The 18796-nt window shown below is 42.6% G+C and overlaps 1 protein-coding gene and 1 long non-coding RNA gene across 2 annotated transcripts; one reads left to right on the top strand and one right to left on the bottom strand.

Moving 5' to 3' along the window:
• Positions 1-21: 21 nt before the first annotated feature.
• On the top strand, positions 22-7671 carry LOC142364001 (uncharacterized). Its single transcript, XR_012766081.1, has 3 exons — positions 22-177; positions 5623-5676; positions 7212-7671. It is a non-coding gene; the product is annotated as an uncharacterized LOC142364001 (long non-coding RNA).
• A 2375-nt stretch (positions 7672-10046) lies between these two features.
• LOC104330558 (serine peptidase inhibitor Kazal type 9) lies at positions 10047-14819 on the bottom strand. The gene is made up of 5 exons (XM_009935791.2): positions 14740-14819; positions 12503-12522; positions 11589-11660; positions 11170-11297; positions 10047-10647 (listed from the first exon to the last, which is right to left on the bottom strand). Exons 1-5 carry the CDS (start codon positions 14792-14794, stop codon positions 10602-10604), a joined length of 321 nt encoding a protein of 106 aa, XP_009934093.1. The 5' UTR covers positions 14795-14819; the 3' UTR covers positions 10047-10601.
• Between the last annotated feature and the right edge of the window lie 3977 nt (positions 14820-18796).

The following is an 18796-nucleotide window of genomic DNA, read 5'->3' as shown; positions in this document are numbered from 1 at the left end:
TTGGGGGCAGTCGTGGGCGGGGCGCCGCTGCCGCCATCTCGAGCGCGGCGTCGCGCGGGGGCCGCCATGCCGGTGGTGGCCGGGCCGGGCAGGGCAGAGCTCCCCCGGCAGCTGAGGCGGGGGGGCACGGGCCGGGTCTTGTGAAGGAGAAGGAACTGAGGAAAGCCCGAGAGACAGGTGAGGAGCGGCGGCACGGCAGCAGCGGCCGCGCCCGCGGGCAGCGTACCCCTGAGGCGCCGCGGGGAGGCTCCGAGCTCCCTCTGCGCTCGCAGCGAGAGGAACAGAGTTCACAAGAGTTACACCTCCGCCCGCCGTTCGGCGCCAGCTGAGAGGTGACAGCGGCAGAGGCTTTAGCCAGCCCGACGTCCTGCTGGCTGTCTTTGCAGCATTCTGCGGGTTTGTATTTAGGCTATCTTTAAATCAGTGCACTTGGATTGATCCCAGCAGAAATCACCATTTACTAAACATCTTGGAGGCGCATTTCATGCAAAGCCCAAGGAACCGAGTAACAAAGCTCATTTAGTACTGAGCAGGCTATTGTTTTTTTTTGTTTGTTTGTTTTGGTTTGTGTTTTTTTTTTTTTTTTTTTTTTTTTTTAAGGCCAACACTCAAAGACTCAGTGACTGGTTTAATGGTCATCCCAGAATAATCCACAATGCTTTGTGGTAAAACACAAAGTAATAAAATAAATTTGCAGTTTGACTCTGCAGAATAAGCAGAGTGAGACATGGAGCAGCTGTTAGGAAAACCCCCGTGCACGGGGTGCATTGCGACCATCTCTCTTGAGGCATCACGCAGCAAATGCACGCAGTAGCAGTCACATTTACTCTGGTGTTACTCTCATTTACCCCAACTGTGAAATGGCTTCAGGAAGTATTCCTCTTTAGCTCTTCCTTGTGCATATTAGAAACAATTCTCATGACTACAAAATCAAATAACTGCTCTGTCCACTTGTCTTCATCCGTCAACTAACTTCTCACATCATCACCGCTACCTACAGCGGGAACATGCTTTGGCTAATACCTTGTACAATCTGCCCACATCCTGGCACATTACATTCCTGTAATATTCTTTCAGTACAGAAAAAAAAGCAGGAGAAGGCAGCATACAGCAGGAAAAGAGTGACCCAGCAATGGAAACGTGTGCAGGGTAGGCTGAATTTAAGCTGGTTTGCTAAAGCAGAGGAACTAGCACTGCTGATGCTGTCACTGAACATAGAACAGCTGGCAACAGCTGTGCAAAACAGGCAGACCCTCTTCTTGGCAATCAGTGTGGGTTTTAGATGTGTCAACAGCAGCATCCAAAAAATTTAGACCCCAAAATACGGGGAAGTAGGCAAATGAGCCTCCTTTGGAAACAAAGCAAGGGAGACAGTAGTTAATTCAACAGCAGGATTCAAGGCTAGTAGTGCTTGTTCCTGCCCTTCTCACCCAAAGGCAGGGGACACGCATTTAGTCGAAGTAAGAGACTGCCAAAAGGACACGAGAGAGACTTAAATGAATTAGGGAATTTGGGCAGGGCAGTTTGGTTTAACTGTCATTTAAACTTACATATAAAATAAACAGTCATAGTATATGAATGGTGAGGTGGTTACAAAATAGCAGAAAAAAGCCACCCTCTTTTTTTTCTTAACAGAAACCCACTAACATCACATAAATCAGTTATATGTGAATCTTCAAAGGTATTTTGATAGTTCTTTCTCTCTCCACTGCTACATATGAGAAAGTTTAGAGTTTGAGGCACCCAAGGATATCTAAACTAAAACCCAAACCAAAACAATTAGAAGCTAGAAATGGTGAACAACCATCAATAAAAATTTTTTGGTCTTGATCAAATTTGAAATGAAAAAGCACACAGCATTACATATAGCACACTACTGAGAAGTTTACAAAGTGAAGAGGCTATTCTTTCTTCAACTACTGTTAGAGCATTGGCTCTGCTTCCATGAAAGGAACCAGGGTGTTGAGACCTCTCATTTAGAGCCTGGTGGAAGCTATTTGGACATACATGCCACAAGTTTATATTTTAGGGAGGTTTCATGACCTTATTTCTGTGACACAAGTGTTATTTAATCAAAAATAAAAGACCTGAGGGAATTAATGCACTCCTTTATGCTTTAAAAAAAAGAAAGTCTACAACCCACAGACTCTCAATGCTTACCAGTCTCCCAAAGAGATGTTTCTAAGCTTTAATCTTCTGAGACAATGAACACTCTCCATCTCAACTAATGATAAAATTGGGTGCTAACCACATATGAAGTGGCTAGCAAAAACTCATCAACATTTCAAAACTTAAAACTTCTAAGGGAATAACTTATTGAATACTCACCTGTCTCCAAACAGAAACTTCAAGTTAAGAAAATGTTCTTCACCCATCCTATTTACTGTAGTGCCTCACTAACAATTTACACATCACTTTTCTTACATCTACTCCTACCCTATCAACATAATTCCTAGAAAAACACCCTAGCACACCCTCAACCTACTACTACCTTCTTCCAAGAAGTATTCTTCTTTCTGTATTTATAAGAAATTGTACCTAATGTGTCTCACCTGCACCACTGAGTCAGCAGTTAGTATTTTGCTCCTCTCTCCACAGCTGATACCCGATAAAAGCAAATCAAAGGGATTCTGACATGCAGGGTTCCTCTTACATGTCAGTAGTGTTTTCACCAAGGTTTAAATACCTAGGCTCACTTTTGTTCTGTCGTCTTCACATAGAAATACTATCTTTTAACAAGGTTAAACTTTGAAAGAGTGAGTTCCATTTTCTGATATGCGCATGCCCCTCTTTGCCCTGGAAAAGCTCAAGAACATTTTATAAAAACTTTGGGGTTAGCGTAGCATTGATACTGTAAAAGTCTTTACTTCTTATTGCTAATACGTGCTGTCGTCTGCCCGTTTCACTGAAATGCCACCAGACTGTGTGTACCCGTACCTGGATCTTACAGCTCGTATCTGCACTGGCCATGTGTTTGGCCATGAGACATAATTTAAATATAGAGGATTCTGGGACTACATGTCTCTTCCCTTTAGGGAAGGTGGGCTCAACTTGGACAATTACATACCAGTTCGCAATACTGTAAAGTTAACAGATCCATAGTGGTCTTGGCAGTCATGGAGGTTTACAAAATCATGAAATCACTTCTCACTAATTCTGTACGTATGGAAGGGTTTATGGAAAAAATTATGCGTGCATTTGTAAAACAAATCTGGTGCTGTGAACTTGAAATAAGTTCATTCACAGGACAAAGTACCTCTCTAGTGGTACTTGGACCCTCCTGAATTATATTTACAGTTTCATAAATGGGAGGTCCGTCTGCTGCCAAGGTGTTTTGTTTGCACTGAGTGGAACTGTCTTGTCTTCCCCGATTGTAAGCCACCCAGGGCTGTCTTCTGTTGACCCGGCTGATGGAAGCTGTTGTGATTTCCTCCAGTGAGAAAAAGGCAGTTCAGCTGTCCCGTAGGCACATTCAGAATAGCCACATAACGTCCTTTGGTTGCTTGAAAACATGGAGGCATTGCTTAGCAATTCGTAGAACCTACTGGCTGTTTAATTTCACACAAGTGACAAGGGGCGTCAGGTCGTGTCAGCTTGTGGGAGGATTACAGGGAGCCCTTGGTGGCAGAATGTGCGGGTGGCATGGAGCGGTGCGGTCTGCTGACAGTCACCAAGTGCACCTCTCCTCTCCTTTAGAAGGGTTAGGACTCTGTTAAAACAACAGGCCTAAGAGGCTGTGCTGCAGGACAGAATTAAAAAATAAAACCAGCTTCCAGAAACGCAATAAATTCTTAATAAGGTATATAGCAAAAAATCAAATAGTACGGCATCGCAGTGTCTGCACTTATCCCTCGGGCAGGCATGGAGTGAAAGGCGATAGGTACAGAGCAGATACTGTGTGATTTCATGGATTTACAAAGGGAGCAAGGGAAACTTTGTCCTCCCTTGAGCTTCCGAATTTTTTTCCTGCTCAGACAGGAAAGCTGCAATAAGCATTGGGCTCAGAAGGGAGCTATAGTTAAGTGTAAAGTGTATATTTGGAGCTGAGAGGTGGAAAGGAATTTGCAGCCCCCTGCTTCGGGTTAGGTATGGTTAGGATTGGGGTAGGGAACTGAGGGCCTTCAGAGCTGGAATTAAACTTGGGTCCTGCTCATTGTGGGAGACTGGTGAGGGCTGGGGCTGTGATGAGCTCTAATGCCACACTGGTTGGGAACGGGGAGGGAGCTCCCTTGTTTTGTCATTCCCCTGCTCAGAAGGGTGTCAGCCCTTCGCTATCAAAATCCTCAAGCCCTCCTGTAACGTCACACGGAAGCGTAGTCTGTGGAAGTAAACGCAGCTTTGATCCTTGCAGTGATGGGCTTGTTCACTGCAGGAGTGGAAACCAGCCATGAGAGCGGATACAGCAGCAGAAACAAACCTGTCCTGCTTTTGTTACGCTCTGGGTCATGTGAAATCATCTTCCTTCCAGCCGTGCTCAGAAAGGGTAGAGGTGTGCTGGTGGGAGGCCAGCAGCTGCAGACGTGCTGTGCTTCTCCCAGGAGCTGGCACCTCGGTGGTGTGGATGGGAAATCAGCCGCCCCCAAGCCCACATTCCTCTCCCTTCAGGTGCTGCTTCTGGGAGGAACGTTCTGAAGGAACGTGGTCGCAGCTTGGCCAAATCTGCATAAGGTTGATGTGCTTCCCTGTCAAGGAGGGCTGCTGTTCTTTGAAATGAACATTTTTTAGATCTTTTCAGTTTTTCAGATTTTTAATGTGTATGTCTATGCGTTTCCTTGTGTCGCAGTAGTTCAACACACCTCATGTCACACAGGACTGGGATAAGTTAATTCATGTAACTCATGGTGTATATAAGTTGCATACAAAGCTTTGCATTGCTAGAAGTTGTCCAAACTGTCAAAGCATTTACATTCTGTAACATAAAAGTTGGAAGTCTTGTCACATGCTTATAAGTTGTCCAAGGACAGATAGATGCACAGTTTGGATTACTATTTGAATTTGATCATGCATCCTTCTGAATGATTCCTGAGGAAGATTGTTACTGCCTCAGTTTCCCAATGCCTCAAGAAACTGAATCCCAGAACCCAACTATGATCAGACTTCAGGTGTTTTGATTATGGTCTATTTGTCTTATGCAACACAGAGAGGAAAGTTTGCTTCTTTAATGATATTTGCAAGGAAATCTGTCGTATTTGAAACTGAGGAAAGGGGGAAAAAGCAGCCAAAAAACTGTGTATGGAATTTGTTCAGGCATTAGTCCAAAAAGCCCCCCAAATCATCAGGTACATTAGCACAAGCAAGGATGGTAAGTTTGAATGATGTTCTCTGAAGTATATCAGAGTTCATTTCATTTAAATTCACTTCAGTATTAGTCTATTTTGTTTTACATTGATGGTTGCCTCAGATGAATTGGAGACAAAAAAGTGAGACAATGACTGGAGTTGTCATGGTGATAGATGAAGTAGGAAAGAAAGCCTAAACAGAACAGAAGAAAACTAGAGATAATGAGCTCCGTGCCACAGAGAATGGTTGGAATAGCTTTTGTGGGAAAGATTCCTAGGCAAGTCTGTCTGTCTCGCGTTTCTTGACACTCGTCATGACTTTTTGTTTTGTTTTTCATGACAGATACATATTTTCCTCCGCATGGACTGTTAAACTCAGAAGAGGACCCTCTCTCTTGTAAGTGAATATGTAGAATCCTATAACCATTTTTTCTTAAAAAAAATATAAATCTGTATTTCCTCAGCCAGCAGTGTTTGTATTTCATTATCTCTTGTCATAGAAATGAAAATGTCATGAGACCTTAGTGTGAAAGCCCTTCCTTCTCCTCCACATATAAATAGATACATCAACGGCATACAAGTACCTTTTCAGTGCAGAATTTTGAAAACTCTAATCCTTAATGAGCGCAAGGAGATCTGTTCTGTTTTTCCATTCAGTGCCAGTATCTGGCTACCTGTATCTCATTTTCTACCAAAAAGGATGTGAGTATGTTTCATCAGCTCACCGAACGTATGTATACTTTTCCTTCCCCATATTTCTGTGTTGTTGCTCCATCACACAAACTTGACTGTCTAGATTGTCTGGCCACTTCAGCATTTTCTTCAGGTGTCATTTACAGCAATTTGCAAATCACGTTCTTTGCTCTGGTATGTGGCAGAAGCTGGTATGCTTCTCAGTGTTATCTGCAGCTGTGGGCCAGCGCACAGTGCTAGCAGGAGCTGATAAAATGCACAAGCACTCCACGTTGGAAAGTATTGCTCTCCAGCTGCTGCTGTCTACTTTTTCATGTCAGAAATTATCAGAAACAAATTAGAGTCCCAGGGTTCTGTGGTACATGCAGGGGTCTGTGGTGGACTATTTTAGGCCTCTAACTTACAGGGCTCTGAATCACCCTTGTGGATGTGCATCGGCTGCAGAGGGACCTCAGTATCTAAAGTGTGGTCCACAAACACGGTCAGTTAAATATCTCAACACACTAAGGTAGATGGTGTGACTATCCATAGGCTATAACAAGCCAAGCTAGAAGACAGAAAATATCCCCAAATTGTCTGCTGGATTTTCTAACATCATGATGAGACATCAGAGTTTGTCTTTGTTTTCTCAATTTGATCTTTGTTTTCTCATTTTCATCTTTCTCAGTCAAGACACATCCCGGGAAAGATGACCTGTTGTGAGAATCTTTTTTAGGTTGACTGTCTAGAGCCACAAGCCTTTGAGCTATGAGAAACTTTTACCATATTTCCTTGCTCATTTGCATTCCTGCTGCCTGGCTTAGCTGAGTACTGATTGCTTAGTCTTCCCCACTAAGCAATCATGGGAAAAGAAAGAAGGCAGTACGGTCCGTGTGTATTTTGCTACAGATTTTTTCAGCTAACAGATGCATCCTTAGGGATCGGCAAAGATTGTATTGCACTGGTTTGTGCACTAAAGTACGCCTGAGGAGAAAATGAAGAGAAGGAATGGACAAGTGCCCTCCAGCTTCCTAGTTTAAAATTTTCCCTGAGCTTTTTTCTCCTGAAGGTTTCCTCTCCTTATTCCTAAGATTTGTAGGATTTGTTACATTTCACATTTAGCTTTTCTGGTTGTGATAAAGTGTTTTACCTTCAATAAAAAAATAATCCTCTTTAACTTGAATTCCATTGCTTCTCAGCGTTTGATATATTCACCTCCAATATCATCTATCTACCTTCTGTCTTCCCTTTCTGTTTTAGGCCTCAAAGTGGGAGCTAATGGAGAGGAAGAGATGAACAAAATTCAGGACATCTTACAGGATGTTAAACTCTAGTCTATATATGTTGATCTCTGGCAGATTCCTGTATCACGTTAAAACATTGGCCTTTGGTTCTGTTTGATATTCACCCATCTGCCCATGGTGCTGTCACTGCCACCATCTGAAAATGCTTGAACATGCCAAGTTTCAACAGCTGTGATTTGTTTCATCCATTCTTTGCTAATGCAGAAGGAAGGTCTGCTTTCCAAAGCAACCATGTGTGTAAATTACATTTGAAAATGTGTCATTCTGATAACTTGCTTCAGCAGTTGGGAAAGTCTCATGAAAAAAATTATTTTAAACATATTCATGAGAACATCATTCATAGCAATGTAAACTTCCCACAATCAGTAAATATTAGTGATGGAGGGACTAAATAAATATATGTGATAGAAACCTGCTTACTGTCTGTTGAGGTTTTAATGAATCTATGAAATGAACATTTGGTTTCATGGAAATGGCCTTTATTAATTAAAACTTTGTTAGCAAAGTTCAAAGAATGTAAATGTGACTTGTTCTGCCAGTTTTTCTCAAATAACATCGATAAGTTGGCATTGTAGGGAACTATAGCTTGCTCTGAATGAACTGTGCTTTCTTCTGTTTCATGAAGAACATGGCCACTGAAGATGAGCCCCTCCACCACTTCTCCCCACTCACACCAGACATAAAGTCTGATTTTACTGAGACAAAAACACCAAGCAGAAACATAGTCTGGGAGGTACCATGAAGACAGTGACCACAGTCCTTGCTCTAGGAGCTTTAAGTTCCTTACATACTTATGAGAGCTGGAATTCAGAGCAGTAGTCTGTCCTTTGACACATGAAGATGCTGATTAATCCTGACTTCAGCTGCAAAGAGAAGGGGGCTGTGGTCTAAGCAGAAAGTCTTCATCCATCTTCATTAGTCTCAATGTTGACGTTTCCAATTTTATCCTGGCACTTGGCTAAGACTGCTGTTCTAAACTTATAATTTCAGCAGAACATCAAAATTAGTATCTTCTGCATATGCATCACCTAGAAAATAACATGCCCATTTTCTCCTTTCTGCAAGAGGAGAGTTAAAGCCAAGGTCATAGATAGTCTTCCATCAGTTTCAGTGGCCTTTGAATAATCCAGAGTGCTGAGTAGGTTTTTAATGTGTTGAGCACCACTGTCCCTTAGAAAAGAGTCTGAAGCCTCCCACAGTGGGGAATAAACCCCACTCCATCCCCAAAACAGTCCCTAGGCTCCTGTTCTGCTACCTGTGGTTTCTTGGGAACCACCAGTGACTGGGAACAGCATATTATAATGTTAAGAAATCCATCTGGCCAAGATTCACATAACATTCAGTAGCTACTGCTATTTGGCTGAGAAATGCAATGCCTTAGGGAACTGTACAGTCAGGAAAAAGAAGTTCTTTGTTAAATACACTCATTAATTAGTATTATTTGACAGAGTATTTTTTATGCTGTTTGCTTGGTTGGAAAATACCACTCCATTTACATGCTTAATCTAGCATTTCATTAATCCTCAATTCTTCCTTTCATTTTTTCATTGTTTTCAGCTTTATCATTCTAGCAGATGTACTGAGTATAATAGGGACTTGGCATAAAAATAGTTCAGCCAGTTCACCTTATAAATCAAACTAAAAACTAGGGTTACACCAGTGTGTACTAGCAAATTAAACAGAGCCTCTCACATCCAGAGGCCAGCTAGTTGAGTTTAGTCACATCTCTGCTATGAAATTATCTTAGCTTCCAAAACAGGGTGTCTTCCTCCAGTTTCCTTTCTGGAAATGGTCCCTAGCCTGCCCAGAGGTGCCTGAGAACTGTTGGGAAGATTTTTTGATCCAAGACAGGATCGTGCTAACAATTTCAAAGAAAAGATGATGGAGTTCCAATGCTTACAGCTGTGCTCTGGCACCCTTAATTCCTTGGTAAAGTAGCTACCTGTGAAAGACTCTTTCCTTGGCTTTTAATCAGCATCACATAAAGTCCAACAGCCTCTTCTCCTCTACAGGGAACGAGGGTGATGTTTCTCAGCTCGGCCAGGAGAAAGAGCACGTACTAACACCATGGACCAACAAATGCTCTTGGTCCTTCCACTGCAGAATGCAGTCTGTCTGATGCTACAGCCATGTTCAGCCAGTGGTGGAATGGCTAGGCTTTTTGGTATCTTGCTTTCAAAGGCAAGGACATGAGCTTCTTTCCTCATCTTCCATTTTTTTTAAGTATGAGTGTCCAGCCCAACTAGAGTGCCAGACAGAAATGATACCCACGTTCCAGTTCCAAAGCCTTCTTCATGTGTAAGCCCAGTAAAGTCAGTCATTCATAAGTTTTAATTTTGGGAAAATGTGCTCTGTTGACTGACTATTCAAGTGTAAAAGACAAACTAGCTTAATAACGAAGATAATAAGGATGTAAGAGCAGAACAGAAATTTCTTCAGGTCTGAAAACAGCCAAATTATCAGAAGTGAACAGAAGCATTAATGATCTCATTTAAATGACAGGCTTTAACAGAGACACCGCTATGAAGTTTACACAGTCTTACAGCTTACCAGATTTGTTTCACTTGAAGGAAAGAAAGAGCCGGATTGTAGGGTAAATTCCAGTAACAGGAGGCCATCTAGTGCGTATTTTCAGTGTTACAACTTCTGTCTTCCAGACTTTGTTGTTTACCTCTGGCCCTAGCTCCTGCTCTATGATTATTTTCTGTAACTTGGGAAATAGGTAATTTGTGAATAATGGATACAATAAACTTATCTAGTAAGGTCACCACGGACAAAAAAAAGTGTCAACTTTTATTTTAATAACCATGCAATCTAAGTACCTAAACATCATATGTGAATCAGATTTGTACAAAGCTAGAAGAAAAATGAGGATTTCAAATGCAGCTACAAAACTAGAAGAGTCAAAGCACTGCCTAGGAAAGCCTTTGAAAAGAAGGATCTGCAGAAGTTTCTGGGTAAATGAAGGAAAATGCTTCACCAACAAGGAAAGCAGAAGCAATGCCTGCACTGACTTGTGTCCACTAAAATCAGGTGGCATTGTCAGAAGATTTGAACTTCAGCTATGGAGACAAATATGTAACGAGAGGCTTATGTGAAAACCACCTCGCTACAGAAATGGGAGTGCTCCCGAGAATGCTGAGGAGGTGCTTTGCAGAGAGGGCAGAAGCGTCAGTCCTGACACTCTGGAGCAGAGAGAAGCAGCGACAGAGCACAGCTGGAAAGCCTACTTTGTGCTTTGCTCGCCATCATCGGAACAGGCAGGATGAATGAAATTAAATTGAGAGATTGTGATAAGGCAGTGTAAAGCTGTTCTCAGCACTCTTCTCTGTCACGCAGAATTCTTTCAGCATGCCCCTGCTTGCTTCATACGCAAGGCACCTCTACTGCTCCTGCAAAGGAAAGGAAGGACATAGACATTGCAGACTGTAAGATTAATATTATGAACTAAAATCTCTCTGAAGTTCTCAGCCAACAACTCGCTAACAGAGAAGACACCACAAACATTTGTAGCAGGCAATAAGGCACTGTAAACAATTTTCTTTTCAAAATTACACATTTTATCCATAAAAAGCAATATATTTCCAGTACCACTTTTGAATTCTTATATGACCCGATTTGGGACCAGGTGCCTTGTCAGCCTTGTGTTGCTCATTGGACTCTTCTCTTTACTGTCTGACTTCTACAGTTTCTGCTAGAATAGAAAGTTGCTCACACAAATATCAAGGTCATTAGTTTAGATCGATTGGACCTTATTGGTGGGAGGAGAAAGTACTCTGTAAAGCTTAAGCAAAGAAGCAGAGGAGCGACCCTCAAAAAAAGTGATAGCACTTAGGTGGAATGGAAATACCAGATAACTCAGCTAATCTCAGATTTTGGCTTATTCGGGAGTAATTATATAGTATTGTACTCACAGGACTGCTTTGCAGAAAGAACATTTGTTGTTATACGTTTTCCCATCAGAGCCGCAGAAAGGTTGATAGAGTCTTTCACAGTAAATAGGTCTTGCTCGCTCTAAGGTTCTGTATTCACTGCAGTCTATCTGAAAATACAGTATCATTTTTCTTTGAGTCCATCTTTCTCACATTTTCCATTCAGCTACAGAAACAATGAATATATGAAATTTTTGGACAAGCTTGTCAGCCGCTCTAGAGCCCCTTCAGCAGCCTGGCCCCTGTGCCATGGCCCAGCACAGGCTGAGAGGTCTCCTCTGGCAAAAACAGTCGTTAGCCAATCACTCTTTTGGGTATTATGGGCTTAAATCCAGTCTGCCATTGAAAAAAAAAACAAACAAAAAACATCAACATATGGGATGTATGGGAGGTTAGCTTACCCCACTTTTGTCTTCGTCTGATGCTTGCTCTGTCGTCTGAATCTTTGTCTGGTCACACGGCTGAGACGGTACCTGGAAAGCAGGAGGCAGCACACTTAGCCCCAGCTGCAAAAGTGGGTCAGGGCCCTGGCATAGCTGACAGGTTTCCACAAAACAGCCCAGAAGAGGCAGTGGCATGGGAGGGAATCTCTGTAGCTTGTAGCTTATCATTTTAAAGCTGATCAACCCCCAGTTTGTAAGAGGCAAGGGGCAGCTAATAAAAAAACCTAGAAACTAGGTGAATCTGCCCCATATGTGTATATGTAACAGCAGGTAAAATGAGGACAATACTTGGTTTGGTGTGGAGAGCGGAACATGCTCTTCCTGCAAGAGTATGTGTCTTGGTGTAGTTTTGGGCATCAGAGGCTGTATGTATTATGCCAGGTCTGTGTGCGTGTGTGCGAATTTCCACTCCCGGCTACTGTCCACTGCACTCCCAAAGGGCTGGTCTCTGCTCGTCTGAGTAAGGAATTTTATTGCCTCATTTCTTTCAGAGGTAGACCCCTGGATGGGCACTCCAGCACAGAGAGAAATTAAAATCTCTAGGCACATGATTTAGGATCTGAAAGTCACCAAGAAAGCCTTATAGCATAATCACAAGATAAATATTAAAAAAAAAAAAATCTTCATTTCTCCTACATGAAATTCGGCCTTGCCCAATTTCTTGCCCAGACTGCATTACATGTAAAAACATCTGGAAGTTGTCAGGGCAACTGTATGGAAACCACATACCTCAAACTGAGGGATTTTTCTCTGAAATACTTAGGCAGCATATAATTAATGTTTAATATGTTGGTGTTTTTTTTTACCTCATGGACATCATGTTCCTACAAACTATAAATTTTTAGCCAGAAGTAAAAGAGAAAGTTACTCACCTCCTTCCCTTTTTGAGTATCTGTAATATAAACAGAATCACAAAAGATAAAATAAAAATCACTGTTGAATATTCAGTTTGTAACTGGGTTGGTTTCATTAGCAGCAGCCCTTCCAGCAACACCAAGTCTCTTACCTCCTTGAAAGTAAATACTGACATAGTTTTTCAGTGTTTAATAAGATACAGGTGTCAGGACCTATTAAACAAGTGGACCTCGTTATATTGTTTACCTTAAAAATCTGTGTCAGCAACTAGAACAGCCTTTGCTGTCAGAGGGAATGGAGGCTATTGTTCCCCTTTTCACCAGAGAAAGACTGAAGACCCAGGAGTCAGTATTACCTTCAATGGCCAACCTGTTTAGGATGAACTAGTTGTTGAACACGACTGGGTTTTAATTCCCAAGTTTAAAAAAAAAAAATCATACATGGTTGTAAGCAAATCACACATTCCTTTTAAACTTCGATTTTCTGTCAATAATGAGGATAGTGTCATTAAACTATAATACTAAATATATATAATGATAATGCAATTTGGATCATAATACCATTTTAAGAAAGTGTTTTCACTTGCCAGTCAGTATGGATTCTATAAACTATTTGGCAGAAGGATTGGCTCCTATTTTGTATACACATGGCATCTAATATAATGGAGCCCTGTTCTCAGGTGGGGCTTCAAAAAACTCCTTCAAAACAATGATAATTACTCCTCCCAGAAAGTAATCAAGTAACATTGGCATGTGTCCATTGTGGTGACGCATTTGTTACTTTCTTTAGGAATGTATTTTGTTCTTCTCCTGTCCTGGAATCTTTGTTCTGTGGTTTCCAAGGGATAAAAGTTGTCAGGGAGAGGCTTCTGTACAGAAGCAGCAGGAAGGAAACACATTATGATCTAAAAGGCAATACAGCACTAGCCGTTGTCTATATGACGAAATGTAGCTTTTTTATTTACTTATTTTGAAAGCCACTAAGCTTTCTGCTGAAAGTTCCTTTCACGGAGCTGCTGACGATGTCTCATCCAATAAAGCTGTCCGAAGTAAAGAACGCTAGCACGAATAGCGCTCCATGTCAAGGTTCAGTCTATGTCACCAGTAGTTTGACTGAGTTTTCACTGGTCTGGAATTGGATCAGATTTAACCCACTTCCACAAAAACATTAAGATGTTATTTTTTTCTCTGGTGACCTTGTAGTGTGCACTGTGTATTTGGGAGTGAATGCAAAAAAGATGTGGCTCAGAAGGTATTGACCCATAAAGTCTTAGTGCAGACAAGATAAACTAGAAAGTTCAAGGAAGGGATTTGCTGGAATTCTTACAAAAGTGATATCTGTTTATTTTTCTGCAGTTAATGAAACACTGTTTGAAAGAACAGTTTCCATCAAAAACATGCCATTTAATTGAAATTGACTGTAAGAATTTTGAGACAATTTTCAAAGCAATATTTTCAGAGCTATTATAAATGGAAAATGTTACATATTTTAAAATATATAAACATAGACATGATTTTTATATTATTCTATTATCTTTATTTTAAAGGTATATATTTTGTTTCATGTTTTTGGTTTTGTTTTAACATTTTCATTTTTTTGCTTCTTTAACATTCATAATGCTACTGAACTGCTATACTACTAGCAGGGAAGATTTGGACTCTCCTCTTTCAGTTATTCTAAATGTACTTATTTTTCTAGATCTTTCCTTTTTTTTATTGCAAATTTTTGTTTAAACAAAGAAAAACCAAGTGAAGGCTCAAGAAATTCGTCCCAGCTCCCTATTTCATCATAGAGCAACCTGTGCCTCAAAGCCCTCTCCAGCCTGGCAACCTAACAGTATAAAGAGGTTGTTCACAGCCACATGATGTGGCCCGTGCATAATCGACTGTCTCCTGCGTGCTCGGTTTAGCAGGAGCAGGAACTCATAAGCTCCAAGCTCCCTGATGAGACAGAAGAGAAAAAAAGTAGGTAAAACCCTGCGTTAGTTCTAAGGCTGTACAGTTCACCTTTTATTTACAAGGCAGAATGCAGCTCTGACGGACACCACCGTCAAGGAATAGGTTTCATCTACTCCAGTTGCCAACTGTAAAGCTGGTGCAATGTTGCTTGCTAAATAGTGCACAAGCACAAAGTTTCACTTGCTTTCTGCCACCCAAGTGCAGCACCCATTACTTACTATCCCAGTAGACTAAGAAGCTTCCAGCGTTTGAACATCAGAACTATAATACATCAGGAAGTAAAAAAGGTTACTCACCTGCTGAGCAAAGAACTGCCAGGGTGAGGAGCACAAAGGCGCCTGTTATCTTCATGGCAGACGTGGGTTCTTGACCGGTTTCACAGCCAAACTGCGCTCTGAGTATTCCAGCACACTGAGCTTAGATGCGTATCCGTGTCTCTGTGAGAGCAGGTACATGTATATATATACATATATGCATGCACAAAGAGCAAGAACCCCGATGATGAAATCCGCCTTGTAGAGAAGGTAATTAGAAGAAGGTGTTGCCCATGGGTAGTGTCAGTAAGAATGTCTTCTGTACAGCATGAAGGTCATAGGTACAGGGCAAAGATGAGCGTCACAGCATGCATTGTGTTGATAAAGGAGATGAATTGCACTTTGGCTAATCCCCTTGCCTAATTAACTGTTCCATCTCCATTGGCAAGTTCAAGGAGTGACTCAGAAAGGTGGTTACTTGTTGCTGTTCTGTTATTGCCATATTGACCCGTAGAGATGAACACCATTCCCAGGGAAAAAAATATAGTTCTTACTGGGCGTGCTCCAAAAGATTCACACCAGTGCAGCTGAAATGCTTAACCCCTGTTCTCTCGGAAGTTTGGAGACCCTTGCCACTAGCTGCAGACAGAGGCGATGCTGGGTGCTGTGGCTGTGCACTGAGCCCTTTCGGACTGCTCCGTGGGAGTAGTTGCTGCTTGGAAAATTCAGTATTCACGTGAATACCCTCACCTTCACACACAGCCCAGGAGATCCCCGGTCTTTCAGTGTTCTTCTGCCTTTAAAGTTCCACCAGCTGAGAGACCAGAAGCAATGCTTTGTGACAGGAGCAGAGATGCTGCATGGCACTGCCTGGCAAAGAGAAGTGATGAGTTCACAGCCATTGTGCATCCTGATGAGTTGCTGCCTAGTTTTCTGTCGTGGAGATATGGAGGAGATCCCTCTGCCTGCCCATCTTCTCCTTTGTTGCTATTTCCAGCACAATAGGTGTTGTATTATGTGGAATTCTTTAAACAAATCCAACATACAGGTGTGTTAGTGACTTAATAGACAGACATGAATTTTTGGCTTTTATAACACAGAGCAGGGGTAGAGTCACAGTCAGAAACTCGGATCTGAGTCTTAGTTTTCATAAAGTTCAAAGTAACGTGGCGTTTTGAGCCTATAGTTTTGTCTGAACGCATCCTTCCAGAATTGCTTTCCCTTTGGTGATTTGCAGTGCAGATGTGCAAACTGTCTCAATTTGAAGGATCCGTGTGCACCATTACAACTTGCAGTATTTCACTGATCACCTTCCCTGCATTGCAGGACAGCCTGGGGTAATGAATAGATGGTTAACTTCTCAGCACTTAATGGCGCAGAAAAAAAAGCAAACAAATGCCATCCAGTTTCAGTTCCAGGATAGGTAAAGATCTGGTTTGAGGTGAAGGCCTGTAGACTATTTTTGTTAAATGCCCTTCAGTAATTTAATTTTAAAATTTTCTGTGTTCTCAAGTTGGACATCTGTGCGTATTCCTGTGAGGTGGAGATCACAAAAGACAGGCTGTAAATTAAATTGGGGTTGATCTGGATTCTGCTGCTTTGGGATGTCAGTGAAATTTTTACTCTGGAAAGCCCAAAACTTTCCTGAAGAGCCTGTCATAGAACCATAGAGTAGTTTGGGTTGGAAAGGACCTTACAAGACCATCTACTCCAACCCCCCTGCAGTGAGCAGGGACATCTTCAACTGGATCAGGTTGCTCAGAGCCTCATCCAATCTGGCCTTGAACGTTCCCAGGGATGGGGCATTGACCGCCTCTCTGGGCAGCCTGGGCCAGGGCCTCACCACCCTCATCGTAAAAAATTTATTCTCTGTATGCAGTCTAAATCTCCCCTCTTTTAGTTTAAACCCCTTACCCCTTGTCCTGTCACAACGGGCCCTGCTAAAAACCCTGTGCCCATCTTTCTGACAAGCCCCCTCTGAGTACTGGAAGGCCGCAGTAAGGTCTGCTCGGAGCCCTCTCTTCCCCAGGCTGAGCAGCCCCAGCTCTCCCAGCCTTTCCTCGCAGCAGAGGGGTTCCAGCCCTCGGGTCATTGCTGGGGCCCTTTGGAGTCTGTATAAACTGATGGACAATATTCAGGGCATGATTATTTGTTGACGGACAATTGCCAGCACTAGGCAACAAGAGCAAAACCCAGATCATCCCAGAAGGTACTCCTAGTCTGAGTAGTTTTGAGCAAACAAAACTCTTGAGGATATTTTGAAGTCATAAAACTGCAGCCTGACAGAACACGCAGGTTCCTTGACACTGGTATGAGGAAATCTGCCACTTCGGTTACGCTCTCTTGCCTAATACGGTGCTGCAGAGTGTACTGCCTGATGCAACCTCAGTATCCATCCCATCCTTCCAGTGGAAGAGCAGAAACGTCTGTTTGCAGCCTTCTGAGCTGATGTAGGAAGATTTTCTGAGGCCTAGTGCAGAAAGGAAGAGGGGACTTTTCAAAGTGGGAGGGAGGGGGCTAATGAGGGAGACAGATTTTGGATCAGACTCTTCTTAGCCTTTGAAAATTATCTTGCTATTGAAAGGATTCCTGGTGCTTACTCGATACCCCATAGCAGGAATCATAGAATCATTAAGGCTGGAAAAGACCTCTAAGATCATGAAGTCCAACCGTCAACCCAACACCACCATGCCTGCTAAAAAATAAAGCCACGGTGTGAATGTTTCCTTTCCGGTAATGTTTATATGTTTTAATTAGGGCTTTTGAATCGAACTAAGATTTGTTTTCTGAGCAGCAGACCTCAAGCTTTGTAGGGCTTGGCCAGGCCACTTCAGGTAGGAGGGGTACAGTTCTGACGAGAAGCTGTGACATGCTGTAGGATGTGCAGATAGCAGCGCGCTACGAGCAGGGCACAGCTGGGGGTCAGACAAAGTTCTGGAGATTTTTGCATTTTGAAATATCAAAGCTGTCTTGAAGCTCTGAGAAGAAAAATGCCATGCCATACACAGAGAGCGAGTCTGTTTCACTTTCTGCTGTGAGGCAATACTCATATGCAAAATCTCTAAACGAAATTCAGTAAGAAGCAATGCCACAAAGCATTTTTTGCAACTGCAGTTTAAAAGGCTATCGAAGGTATCTGTGTGCCTAGCTCCAAGAATGGGCCGAATTCACATTAGCCAACTGGAGAAAACAGTCACTGTTTGACTCAAAAGATGCTTCATCTGAGGGGCCTTTCTGTCAAGGCTTGCAGAGGCTTGTCGTTTGCCCTGGCAGTCTTCGTCCAGAGCTGGTCGAACAACCTGAGACCCATCGTCCTCAGGTAGGCCAAAGGTCCATCTAGGTCAGAGTGCTGTCTCCAGGAACACTCAGCGGCAGATTGGGAGGAGAATGTAGTGGTTCTTCTCTTGGTGGACAAGTGAACATGAGTCAATGGTTTGCCGCTACAGTGAACAAGTCTAGGTCTGCACGCTGGGCCGTATTAGTAAGCATGTAATTATCAAGGCAAACCCATCATTGTTCCCCCTGTTCAGCACTGACGAGGCTGCATCTGGAGCTCTGCGTCCAGTTCTGGGGTCCACAGCACAAGAAAGATACTGAGATCAGATCCCATGAAGGACCACCACGATGTTGAGAGGGATGAAGCATGTCATACTAGGAAAGATTGAAAGAAGTTGTATGTTCAGTTTTAAGAAAGAAGGCAAAGTCTCGTTGTTGTCTTCAGCTGCTTTATAGAGGTGCACAGGGAAGATAAGAGCCAGACTCTTCTCAGAGGTGCACAGCGAAAGGAAGAAAGACAATAGTGCAAATTGCAGTGAGAGAAATTCCAATTAGATGTGAGGGAAATAAATTTCACAGTGAGACTAGGCAAGCATTGTAACCGCTTGCCTAGAGAGGTTATCTGAGAGATTAAAAAACGGATCTGTTCTAACCTGGCCGTGGTCTGGTGGTGGGGCAGGGATGTGGGGAACCAGGTGACCGCCAGTGGTCCATTCCAGCCTGAACCGATGCCGATTCTCAGAGGTCAGGGTTAACTGCTGCTGGCAGTCGGGGACTTTGTGGCACACTGGATTTGTCCGTATGAGTTAACGTTTCTAGGTTT

This window comes from Opisthocomus hoazin, chromosome 23, assembly GCF_030867145.1.
Source record: "Opisthocomus hoazin isolate bOpiHoa1 chromosome 23, bOpiHoa1.hap1, whole genome shotgun sequence".
NCBI lineage: Eukaryota > Metazoa > Chordata > Aves > Opisthocomiformes > Opisthocomidae > Opisthocomus > Opisthocomus hoazin.
The sequence above is the reverse complement of the archived record's forward strand: the minus strand, read 5'-3'. Positions and strand labels throughout refer to the sequence as shown.